At 39.3% G+C, this 12413-nt stretch overlaps 2 protein-coding genes and 1 pseudogene across 2 annotated transcripts; 2 read left to right on the top strand and 1 right to left on the bottom strand.

Annotated features, from left to right (window-relative positions):
- Positions 1–1506: 1506 nt before the first annotated feature.
- LOC103972176 (ubiquitin carboxyl-terminal hydrolase 3) lies at positions 1507–9740 on the top strand. The gene is made up of 9 exons (XM_009386405.3): positions 1507–1649; positions 2017–2148; positions 2238–2291; positions 4739–4844; positions 5813–5871; positions 5949–6023; positions 7283–7331; positions 8015–8091; positions 9462–9740. The coding sequence occupies exons 1-9, from the start codon at positions 1584–1586 to the stop codon at positions 9549–9551; spliced, it is 708 nt and encodes a 235-aa protein (XP_009384680.2). The 5' UTR covers positions 1507–1583; the 3' UTR covers positions 9552–9740.
- Positions 9741–9960: 220 nt separating this feature from the next.
- LOC135626825 (uncharacterized) lies at positions 9961–10821 on the bottom strand (annotated as a pseudogene).
- A 489-nt stretch (positions 10822–11310) lies between these two features.
- Positions 11311–12244, top strand: LOC135626826 (uncharacterized). The gene is made up of 2 exons (XM_065132474.1): positions 11311–11885; positions 12032–12244. The coding sequence occupies exons 1-2, from the start codon at positions 11450–11452 to the stop codon at positions 12115–12117; spliced, it is 522 nt and encodes a 173-aa protein (XP_064988546.1). The 5' UTR covers positions 11311–11449; the 3' UTR covers positions 12118–12244.
- Positions 12245–12413: the final 169 nt, after the last annotated feature.

Raw genomic sequence — 12413 nt, 5'->3', positions numbered from 1 at the left:
TATCAAATTTGAAATAATAATAATTATTAGAGTCGAGTGCTCGAACCAAAAAATTAAATCAGACCACTAATTGATTTAGTTTAATTATTAGATTGGATGTATTGAAAAACTAAAATAAATCGATTAACTGACTGATTCTTGGATAACCTGATCAAGTTATTTGTAATATAATAAAAGTACTCAAATCCCTTGAGTTTATACTTTTTATTATTTATTTAACTGGACATTTACTTCAATCATGAAATTAGAATTTAGGATGTATTTAATAATAAATTAAAGTAGATATAATTTAGTATAATTACCATAAATATTTATGCCTACAATGTTGGTTGATATCACCATCCTTTTTGATAAGCTATATTTTGATTTCCGTTGCTGCGACGTCACGATCGATGCCATGCCATACTACAACCAAGTTAGCAAGAGGAGCACCCTCACGCGGCAAGCTAAAATCCGTACTAAGATGTTGCTCGGTATGTCCCGTCCTAATAAGCTCGGGATGGCGTCACATGGCGCCATTCTGCGCGTTTCGGGACGACGGTTGCACAAAGGTACCATCTCACCTCTAGAGGATCGGTCGCCACGCCAAACCCGTGTACGACCGACCCTCGTGTAGTACTATAAAGCCCCTGACCGGCATCCGGCCCAAGAGGCATAAACAATTCAACCCATAACTGACTTGCTCGTCGGAGGGGCCAAAGTCGGGAATCACCCGACGAAGGTCATTCTGCAGGAAAGTAGCCACCCTCGAGCCACGAGCATTTCGACCTAGGAGTTGTCATCCAGTGTACGAAGACGAGTCGCTAACCAGCTTGGAGACCGAGAGACGCCGCTCAATATCACAACGCCGACACTCGTCACAAGGGTCCGATCAACCTCAGTAATCAGTTCAATCGACCTGAGACTCACGACATCGACCCGTGATCCAAACCGTGCTGACTCATCAGCCACAATACATTTATTCACCGACACTTTTTACTTTATGTACAAAAATTTTTTAATTAATTTTAATATTTTAAATTTTTAGAAACAGATAACTATAGTTACCTAAATCATAAATGATCGCACCGACCCATGTCACAAGGCTGGGTCGGATCGCTTGCCGGTTCGGTTCTGCGTATTAACCCGAAGGATTAAGTATTAATCTCCGGTCGTGTAATTAAGTCGTCTTCATGAGGTCGTGATCGGTCCAAAGGATTACGTATTAATCTTCAGTGGTGTATGTAAGTCGTCTACATGAGATTGTGATCGAGATGATATGATTTAAAGAATTGATGTATAAAAAGAAAAGACTCCATGCATATATAATGCGAAACGCATAACCAACATTAATGATCCAACCGAACCAAATAGGAAAACAATAGAAGTGGTTTGGGTTAATTTATGTGACCGGTTCAAGCATGATTAAGTGGCTTATGCCGGTTTGGAAACGCGTCGGGTACCGTACCGGATCCGGCGATTAACCCGGTTTTATCGGGCTCGGGTTCACTACACGGTCTCCTCATCGTTGCAAGTTATGCTATTATATAGAAGATTCGAGGGATGGTGGGGCGGCGTTCTGCACTCTTGGCGTGCAAGGAACGATGGCGTCGGCGTCAGAGAAGAAGAGATGGCTTCCCCTGGAAGCAAACCCCGATGTGATGAACCAGGTCTATTTCTCCTCCTCCTATCGTCGTTCCAAAATTTTGATGCCTGTAGCCGTTCTTCATCTCTCGAGTGTCAACAATCTGCTGATCATCTTGAACTCACAAAACAATGGAGATCCGATCTCCATTTTCTCCGCTTCTCAAAATAATCGGAGAATCGAACTTGTTGTTTGCCGAAAGAACCAAAAACAGGAAGTGAAGGAACTAGGGTTTCTCGAGTTATCTTTTGGGTTCGATTCTGTGCATGCCGGATGTTCTGGTTATTGCGGAACACAATGAAAACGATGGTTCTGGGTTGCTTCGTTGGCAATTGTTTCCGCAGAGTACAAATCGGATGAACTGGGATCTAATATTTTGCTTTACGTCTCAGTTCGTTTGGGGTCTCGGGGTCCCGGAGGACGTAGCTGAGTTCAATGACGTGTATGGCTTGGACGAGGAGCTCTTGGAGATGGTCCCGAAGCCTGTGCTCGCCGTGCTGTTTCTTTTCCCTTACTCCAAGGAGGTGACGTTGTCCATGTTTTTTTTTGTCTATTTTTTGTTTTAATTTAGTTTTGGTTGCTAAAATCAGGTTTGATTTCCTGATTGGTCCAGGCTGAAGCTGAGAGGATATCCAATCAAGAGAAGGCATCGGGGAATGAAAAGAAGGTATGTAGTGCATAGTATAAGGTTGTAGTTTATCCGGTGTATAGTATCAGGATCCATCTTTGTGAGGGGTTGAGATGTGGTTAGTTGTAGTTTGATACATGTCTGCTGTGACATCTGTGCATTTATGTGTACGAGACTCTAAGATTTGAACTTATGATAATTTACCTAATATTACTATCTGACCAGGAATTCCCAACTTCTCTTTGTGGGTTGACATCTAGTTGTTAGCTTGTTACTTAGATGTCCCGTATATTTTAATGGAGCTTTTGAATCAGTTGTCATCTGTTGCTGTTGCTGCATGGCCGCATGGCAAATTGTGGCGACCTAGAAGAACATTTATACATTAGCAATAATGACCGATACAGAATTTTTTTAATCACATGTAGGTTTGCATTACTCGAGAAATGTTCTGGCTAAATCCTTCATAAGTTTCTACTTGGTGTGATACGAACGCAATAGGCTTTCTTTCTACTTTGTTGCGAGCTAGACCAATTGCAAAACATTTAAGGCTTCTGTTGGGGAGGAAATTTTTTTGTTTTGGGTGGTATGCAATTAGGATTTAGTGGAAGAAAGAGTATGACTCAGATAATTAATATTTTCCTGGGGCACAAAAGAAAGCTGTGATTATAAACCCATAAACATATTATTGTGTTTAGGATTGGGTTATATGTTACTGTCTTGTCCATCCTTCTAATAAAAAACTGTGTATTTAATATGATTTATCATAAGCATAGTTCTTCTTCCAACATGCTTATCTAATGGTTGGAGTGAGTGTCATTATTTTTTTAAAAAATTCTTATGAGAAATCTTTACCATAATAAATGCATTTGGATGGATAGATTATTGGTCAAAGCTTGAAACAGTGCAGTTGATTTAGAACCTTATCAATGATGGCGAATCAAATGAAGCTTTTATTTGGAATTTTTTGTTTTGGTATAAGTTTGAAATGATTGTTTTTGCTATATCCGAATAAGAATATTTGATTGTTATACTCATTGAATGGAAAATGGAAAATTTTATGAAATTTGAAGTTACCCAACTTTGCAAAATTAGTAATATTCAAATAGGATATCATGCATCATATAAATGTGGATTGTATAGTATGATAGCATATACATTGGAGTTGTTTAGGTTCTTTAGAAAGCATATGAAAAAATATATATTTTTTTTTTAAAAATTGCTTGGCATCATTTTTGAGTGACCAAAGTTTCTCATTCATTAGATATTAACAAGCTCCCAATCAACTAGAACTGGTTAGTAGCAAAAGATCAAAGCTTTAGCTATCTAGACCAGCGGGACACTGATGTGGTTGTTGTTTTCCAATTAATTACAACAGGAAAAATGATTTCTTCATTAGGAAATTAAATTACATAACCATTATAAGTTCTTGTTGGTAGATATTGTCCAGCTAAGATGCAATATTTAATTTACCATAGTAAAAATCTAGCATAAATACAATGTCATCTTTCTCTATACGTTTATTTAAGTAATTCTCTAGGTTGAGGCTTCCTGGCACCGATATTCTATTGCTGTGTTGGAGTTCACTTTTTAGAGTCATCTGATGCTGATATGATCTGTGTAACTGTAATCAAACCAATTGTAATTGTGATTGGCAGGAGCCATCTTAGTTTAGTTATTATTTTTTTATTATGGGTTAAGGGTGTGCACTCTGTTAAAATCTACTGGAAATCAGTTGGTGGCGATAATTATCAGTTGAAATCTGGTGGAGCCAATTAATATAAGTTGAAATCACCTAAGTCCTTCAGTATCTATAGACTGTTCTTGATAGAAATCGTGACTGATTTTAACAAATTAGAACTTGATCAACATGGACCTTTAGAGATTTGTCAATTTTGGTAAAGATTGGTTTTATTCGTCTATCTTACTAATTATACAAGAAGAGGAAGGGAAAGCGAGCACATGGAGGAGATAAAGAAGGAAAAAGGAGTGGGAAAAGAATCGTAAAAGGAAGTAGGCCAGATTTTTTGTCACTGTTTGTTGGTGAAAACCAACATTTAATAGGATGGCTTGTTGTGCAAGATTCTAGAGGAATGACACTGAATGTTCCATTGCTATTTTTGATGAAAGGATGTTCCTTTGCAAAGTTGTTCATCTAATTCTGGAAATCATGTATATGTCCATGTATACGTCAGAGAGATCTCAACCAGAGTTTCTTCTGCTTGCATGATAATCATATGATTTAGCTGGGCCAATCACTCTGGAATTTTATGTAATGTTTCCTCCTTTACTGAGACTAATGCATTTGGCTGTTACTCAAGCATTGCAAACTTTTTGATCCTTTAGTTAAAACATCAGATTTATGATCATAGTATGAACGATGAAACTCCCTATTAATAAGGAGAACACATGCTAAAAGGTTTCATGTCTTGCTCTTTTTTTATTGTGGGATCTTCTTTGAGGTTTTTATTTCTTCATTCTGTTTGCAGAAACCAAGTGAGAAGGTGTACTTCTTGAAACAAACTGTGGGTAATGCTTGTGGAACAATTGGTGTTCTTCATGCTTTAGGAAATGCGAGTTCACATATCAAATTCAGTAAGTCCGTGCTGCAATGCTTTTATATCTGTTTTTTAGCTTACTGAAACTTCTAGTACTCTATCTGAAGTCATTGGTAAAGATACTAGGCAAGTTGCTATAGCTTAATTATTCTTTTCATGAATGAGAGTGAATAGACGCTGCTATTGGTACATGCATATGCAGGAACATGCATGTAGAAGATAATTTGCAACGATTTTTTTACTGATCTAGGTCATGATTTAATATGTTGAGGTATTTTGGTAGTTTATATACCGAAGACTTCCAAAGGCTAAATATTCAGAATAAGTAGTTGTATGACTATATGCTTTGCTTTTAGTTTTTTTACTTAGTATGTTCTGATATTATGACATTGGTATGACCAAATTATTATTGATAAGAACTCCACTCCTAAATAAATAAGCTGATATAGCTACTTTGACCAAAAGATGATTATGCTGTTTTTTTTGGAGAAATACTATGTTTAGTAGCACATGTTGCTCCTTAGACAATCATTGACTCCCTCCCTTGCTCATGTCCGGTTGCGTCTAAAATATGTTTTGAAGAAAAAAAATTAACATCCAGCTGAAGGTTGATCTTACATGCATGCACTTCCTTAATGGATTTTATGTATCTTTGAGTTCCATATTAAATAGCTAGATTATCATTCAATTGCAAGGCCTATAACAAATGCCTTAGATGTTTAATTATAAGAGCTGCCTATGTTCTTGTGAGTGTGGGACTTGATGACCTAGTAAGGTTGCTCTTTTGTTCTTGGGTGACAAGGATTCAAGGCTTGGGAATAGCTTTTGGCTTGCATATTGACCCTCTCTAGACTTCACATTGTCAAGCACCTCATGCATTGAGTCATTCTCTTTTATGTTTTCTTTTTGTGTTATAGTGTTTTTTTTTTGTTTTTGTTGAACTTTTTTTAAATTCCTACAGCTCAAAAAATCATGCAACTTTCTTTTTGGATTTTCTTTATGCAGTTGAGGAATCATTTTTGGATAGGTTTTATAAATCAACAGCCAGCTTGGATCCATTTGAGGTCGAAATTTTATTATTTTCTAGTAAGTTCTCCAATTATGTGACTTTTTGATCTGTCGTGACCCTTCTTCTTGTCAGCGTGCTGCCTTTCTGGAAAAAGACAGAGAAATGGAGGATGCACATTCTGTTGCAGCTACTGCTGGGGACACAGAGGTTATATTTTGCCTGTTAATCTTTGCTATATTTCACTTGCAATATTTTACTAAGACTTTTAAAGCTGTTGCTGGATTTAGCTATGCATTTTAATGTTATCATTTTAAAGGTTCTTTGATACTATAAAGACTTTTGCTTTAATAGTATTTTTTGTGGAACAAACAACTTGAGATGTTAAGATGGTGGTTGGCAGTTTGTCATAGGTAGGCCTCTTAATCAAATTCGGTTAGAGATTCAATCCAACATTAAATGCATTCTAGTTATAGAGAGTCTTAAAACAGTTTTAAACATATAAAGCATTTGAAAACTAGAGATTATCTAGCATAGCTAAATGTCCAGTAGATATTGGTTTGTACTGATTCATGCCAAATCAGGGTATTTGTAATGGAGAATCTGACCAGTTGCCAGTTGGAAGGGGAACACTTAAACTTGAAAAAGAGAGGAAAAATGAAACAATGGCTGTTGGGATATCCTTCTTTTTAGGTGCAAAATAGAAAGGGGATGAAGAGCTAAAGAAAGAAAGGGAAATAAGGGAAAAGACTGATTGCTCATTTCAATGTTAGGATTCCTTTTTGGCAAGAGTTTTTTTGCCTATTCAAACCTGTTATCATGTGAAGCCTTTTATGCAAACCATGTACTTCCTTTTTTCTCAGTAGTCAATTAGTTTATCAAGCCATTATGTTGCTTCAAGTTTCCAATATGTTGTCTTATGTAGTCGATGTTATTTATAAGTTTGTCATGATGTCCTCCAAATCTTACTTTGTGTCTTAGTGCCCCAACATCTTTGGCAACTTTTGGTCTGTTTTCCTGGTTTCTTTGCTAGTGAGGACATAAAGGGACTTCATTCTTAGATCGACCTAGTTCAGAGATTCTTCAACCTAAGGTAGTATTTTATGCTGTTGAAATGGGTAGCATGGATTGTATTTCTTTATTAGGTTATTGAGGTTCTCTCATGAAAATGGATCAGTAGCAATGTAGTACAGATGGGACAGGCTCAATGCATAAAACATGTACTTTGATCAATACTTTTCTTTGCTGTGCCCACAAACCAAATGTGAATACTGAATTGGGCCTGCTTGATTTCTGATATAGCCTGCCATATAATCCACACCATTCAAGGCAAATTGGTAACATAGATTCTTGGTAGACAGTTTTGGTGATTAATAATTAGATTCTGCTATTTTTAATTTTATGGGCCAGTTACATCCTGTATATTTCTTGTATCTGTTTCTAAAATATGTTTGCAATTGTTTTGCCAGGCTTCTTCAGAAGTGGATGAACACTATATTTGCTTTACATGTATAGATGGTAGGGATGATGAAATTCTCCTATAATTCTTCCTTGTTGATTGGAAATTTATAGGATTAATGTCATAAATGGTCCCTAAACTATACCTTAAATGGTAGCCTTAGAATTTTATTTTGTTCAAGTTAGTCCCTGAATGTTAATGAGTTTGGCATAGTTTGTTCCCTACCCGCTAAACCTATCTAGTTGGCCATGAACAGTGGTTTGTATTTTTTTGATATTTGAATCATTTGGCTATCATTGTCCGTCAGTCATCATCACAAATTAGGGCTTGGAGTGGTCAGGGAAGAGGAAGATGGGAGGGGGTGGAGGGGAGGAGGAAGATGTTTCATCTTCATCTCGATCTATCTCTTGACTTTGTATTTTTCCTCTTCGTCTCCCACTTCCCAACTCCAGCCTTATTTCGGGTTGACTGACGTGGTAAATATGGTCATGTCAGCAGCCAACTACCAAAAAATGTTTTTTAATTCCTAATAAGGCCATCTGAGCCCACTTCAGGAGTTTAATGGTGCCAGGCTGACAATGCCTATGTTTGATGGCCAGTTTGAACAAAATAAAGTTTAGGCTTTGATGCCATTTCAGATATAGTTTAGGGATATTTGTGCCACTGATCCTTGTTTAGATTAAGACACTGCTATTATTCTATCAGGCTTATGCATAATTGTCTTGTGTTCATCTTTTCCCAGGAGAACTTTATGAGCTTGATGGAATGAAATCCCAACCTATAAGTCATGGTCCTTCATCGCCTGACAGCTTATTGCAGGTAATGCATATATTTTATCTTACTTTTGGTTATAGTCTGCATTGTTTAATCCTGTGGTGGAAGATGCATAATTGTAATGAACTCAATCAAGCTATATACCAAAGGATGCATATGCTTCAGAAACAATTTAGGTAAAAAGAATGTCTGAGCATTATCTAAATTTCTTCGACCTATTTTTGCCATAGGCATTAAGATGATATTCTATGTAAAACCATGTCGTGCTCGAAATTAGTTTTTTCGTGTCAAACCATTTTTTGTGCATCTTCTCTCCACTCTTCTTTCTTTTTTAAATTCTAAGACACGTGATTAGGCTTACTTGTTACTTGGGGCATCAGTAATAATTAACGTTGGAAACTTATCTACTATTAAATAATGTCATCCACTGTTAAGTAATGTCAGTGGTTCTATAATTTTGTCCCCTCCAATCTTTCTGTGGTTACCTTTGTTAGGATGTAATAACACGAAGCTTACGTTTGTTAGGATGTAATAACACGAAGCCATGTCTCAACTAGTTGGGGTCAATCTTTTCTGTCGTTGAGATAAAAGCAATAAAACCTTTAGTGTTAAAACATTTGTTACCTTATAACTGTGTTCATGTACTAAACCAAACCTCTAGTTCTTTCGTCGTCTAAATTGTCTTGATGTCCAGAAAGTTAAGTTGACAGTTGGGAGTTGTGGTAACAACTGCTGAGAGAAAATTGCTTACCTTGCAAGTGTACTCGTTATCATTTTTTTCATTGTTCTTTCCTCAAAACTTGCTCAAGAAAGGCCACTGACTTTTTGATGCTAGCATTCAGTTAATAGCTTGGAAAAATAACCACAAAATAACTTTTTTGATTCATTCTATATGAGCTTTTGGTTGAGAAGGGCTTGGTGATATCATTGGTAATAAGATGGGCACTGTTTCAAGTCAGGTATATGGTAGGAAGGATAAACTTATTTTCATTCACAAGATGGTATCATTTTAAAGTACGCAGATATATAACTTAAATGCTTTTATAGTAATGAAAATATGGGTACATTTGGTTTTCTTGAAAATCAGATATTGAGTCAAAAGGAAGTCTTATGAGATCGAAGTTGTCTGTCTCCCTGTTGATCAACAGCTTGCGTTCCAGCAAAAATAATGTATTCTATTTCTTATATGATAAGTTAATACAGTACAGTAATTACCAAGTCTTGTTCAAAAAAACTGAACCGCTGAATGCATTCAAACCAATTATCAGCATCATCAAAAAATTTCCGACAGAAATCCTAGGATCAGGTGTCATCTTCAGAGGTTTTGTTGTCATGGATTTTCCTTTTATGCTCTTGCTCTTATATATTTATTTGTTTTCACCAAAATGAAGGTACCTATTCTCTTTGTTCAACAGGATGCAGCTAAGGTTATAAAAGCTCTGATCTTGAAGAACCCCGACTCAATGAACTTCAATGTCATGGCTCTGTCGAAAAATTCAGGATGATCCATCTGATATCGCACTAATTTTGCTGTCTACTATCTAATCCAGCACAGTAGTCGTCGGATATTATGTTTTGTAGTAGCGGCAAATAGACGTCACCCCTTACTGAGATTTTGTATTCGCAGGATCCTGATATCGATGATGACTGGTCTCTGAGCCTCTGGTATGGTTAATAAATCTTATTTCTCGTTATCAGGTATCGGCACTTGATAGTTCCAACTTCCAACAACATTTGGTCCGATGTGGCTATGTGATGCACATGCAGAACAGTCTTTTACATAAATTATCTTTGCAGATTTGTTAATCTCAGGGAATGATTGGAAATGCTGATGCCTGACATGCAGTATTGAATTCAAGCATCAGGAGGTAGCTTTGATTTCAACATCATCATCACCACGAGAATCAACAAAGGTAGACGTGAAGGCTCATTCCACTTGACACCAGGTGTTTCAATGCGACTCCGAGCATCAAACCTCTGTGTTGTACAGCGAAACCACGTCACTAAAGAACGGATCTCACCAGGATGCATAGAACCACATAAACCCCGTATCACTGCAGGAAGTAAAAGGAAGAAAGGAAAACCTAGCAAGAGGCCGCCGTATATCTGGGAGGCCTTCTTCCCCGAGGTGAGGGAGTTGCCTCCCAGCCCGAACTGCTGGTTCTGTGCGAACCCCGCGATCTCCACACTCTCGAAGGACTTGGCGGCCCCGCAGGTCGGCCACCTCCAGTCGTCGGGAAGCTTCCGAACCAACCCGGGTGGAATCGGGTACGACGACGGGTTGCCGGCGGCCTCGTCGTAGCGGTACCCGCAGGATCGGCACTCGTAGATGCTGGTGTTGAGTATCGCGAACCGCTCCTCGTGACGGCGAGGATCGAGCTTCTTCACCTCCTCGTCTGGTGGTGTTGGCTGAGGCGATCGGCTGTTGCTGCTGTCCTCCGGTTGGGAGGACAGGGGCTTGTCCTCCTTGGAGACATCGATGGAGAACCTGGCAGGTTGGTTTCTTGAAGCTCTCATAGGAGAGGAAGAGGCAGAAAGGACTCTCAAGTGAGGCAGGGCAGAGGGAGGCTGGTGTTCGTGGGCTTGGAGGAGTAGAGACGGTGGAGGCAGTGGAAAGGGGTGGTCAGTCTTGCTGAGGCCATCTCTTCTATTTTCTCTCTAGAATCAGATGTGAGGTTTCATCTGTTGCGAGCGATATGCTTGTCCACTCTGCTTCTGGCAGGGAAGGGAGAAGGGGCGAAGAAAGGCGGGCGGAGGATAAGGTGCGGTGATGAAACACGACACACCACCAACTGAATCCCCCGCATGTGGAACGAGGAACCTGATCGGCCACACGTCACTCACACAAGAGTGCAACCGTGCGAACAAGTGTCCCGTATGAGCCCGATTTGTGGAACGGATCTTAACCGGATCACAACTCGGGCTGCGCCTGATTTGATATCCCGGGCAACCCCGTCTGACTATGATCTATATTTACGACGCAAATATCAGACGGTGATGAACGTCGCATCATGTTGCACGACAACTAAATCAAGAAACATTTCTATTGCACCAAATCGAGTTCGATTTCAGTCTGTTACCAATTCAGAATCCGATTCGTATTCCAATCATAAATCCAACCTCACCTTACAGTATCCTAAGTGAGTTGAGATAACATATGACTCGTGTCATCCTCTCTTGATGCCCCGTATATCTCGCGATCCTGTTTGATTCCGAGTCGAAATCTAATATGATTCCTGTAGATACATTCGGTAAACGTTCTTGTTTCCTTATCTAATGCCAATCAACATCAATATCAAATCTATCGAGTTCGCCGACTCCTACCCTTACGGTCTCTTCCTTCACTCCGTCTATATAGAAAGCTCTCTCTCCGTCTCTCCAGAAGCGGCAGTACAGACCCGACATGGCATGTAACCATCATATAGAGGTTGAAGACGACTCCGAGATGAAGGAGAAGAGAGATTGGTCCGGTCGCTTGCCGCGCCTTTCCATGGGGAGATGTAGCCGCTGCGGCCAGCCGTTGGACGACTCAGATCAGGTGATGTCATCGTCGAGCATGGCGTCGGCAGAGAGGGAGCGGCGACCAGATCGAGCACTGGAGACGAAGGGGAGCCACGCTGCGCCGGCGGAGTGCCAGCTCGTAGTCCGGGTGCCGGGTGGGTCCGGGCCGATAAGCCTGAACAAGGAGGAGGTGAAGGCGTGCCGTGATCTCATGATCGGGTTTCCCTGCGGCCATCTGAGGGTGGAGCTCCCTGTAGCGTTCTCCGACATGCAGGCGGACGCCGCCGGCACCTGCGACGACCTTTCCCCAGTCGCCAACTGGAAGATCGCCAGCCCAGGTTTGATCAATCGACTGAAACTTGAAAGAAAGTATATATGGCCTCAATTAATGGGAAGTAAATATGGTGACTACATCTCCACATCTATATTCTCTTCTACAATGTTGCTAATGGAAATAATGACAATGATGTGTAATGATGAACAGATGACGACCCGGAGAAGATGAAGGCCAGGATCAAAGTATGGGCTCAAGCCGTGGTTCTCATGTCTGCTATGAAGTCACCCCGCTGACCACTTCTTGTTTGCTCATCGACAAAAGCACATGATGATACGTGCAGATCTTGACAGCCGCATCTACATTCCGTCAGTCAAATTTTGTAATGATTTCTTGATATTTCTCTTTACAAAGTCTCTCTCCGATGAAAAGCTTCGAACTAAGTTGGGACTTTCAGGGAGTATTAAGATTTAAAGTATTATATTATGAGATTTTAAGATTCTTATTTTTTATTTTTAATTAATTATATAGAAATTTTCAAATAAAAATTTCTTGATTTAAATTATTATATATATATATATATAATATAACT

The sequence above is a fragment of the Musa acuminata genome, chromosome BXJ2-11 (genome assembly GCF_036884655.1).
Source record: "Musa acuminata AAA Group cultivar baxijiao chromosome BXJ2-11, Cavendish_Baxijiao_AAA, whole genome shotgun sequence".
NCBI lineage: Eukaryota > Viridiplantae > Streptophyta > Magnoliopsida > Zingiberales > Musaceae > Musa > Musa acuminata.
The sequence above is the reverse complement of the archived record's forward strand: the minus strand, read 5'-3'. Positions and strand labels throughout refer to the sequence as shown.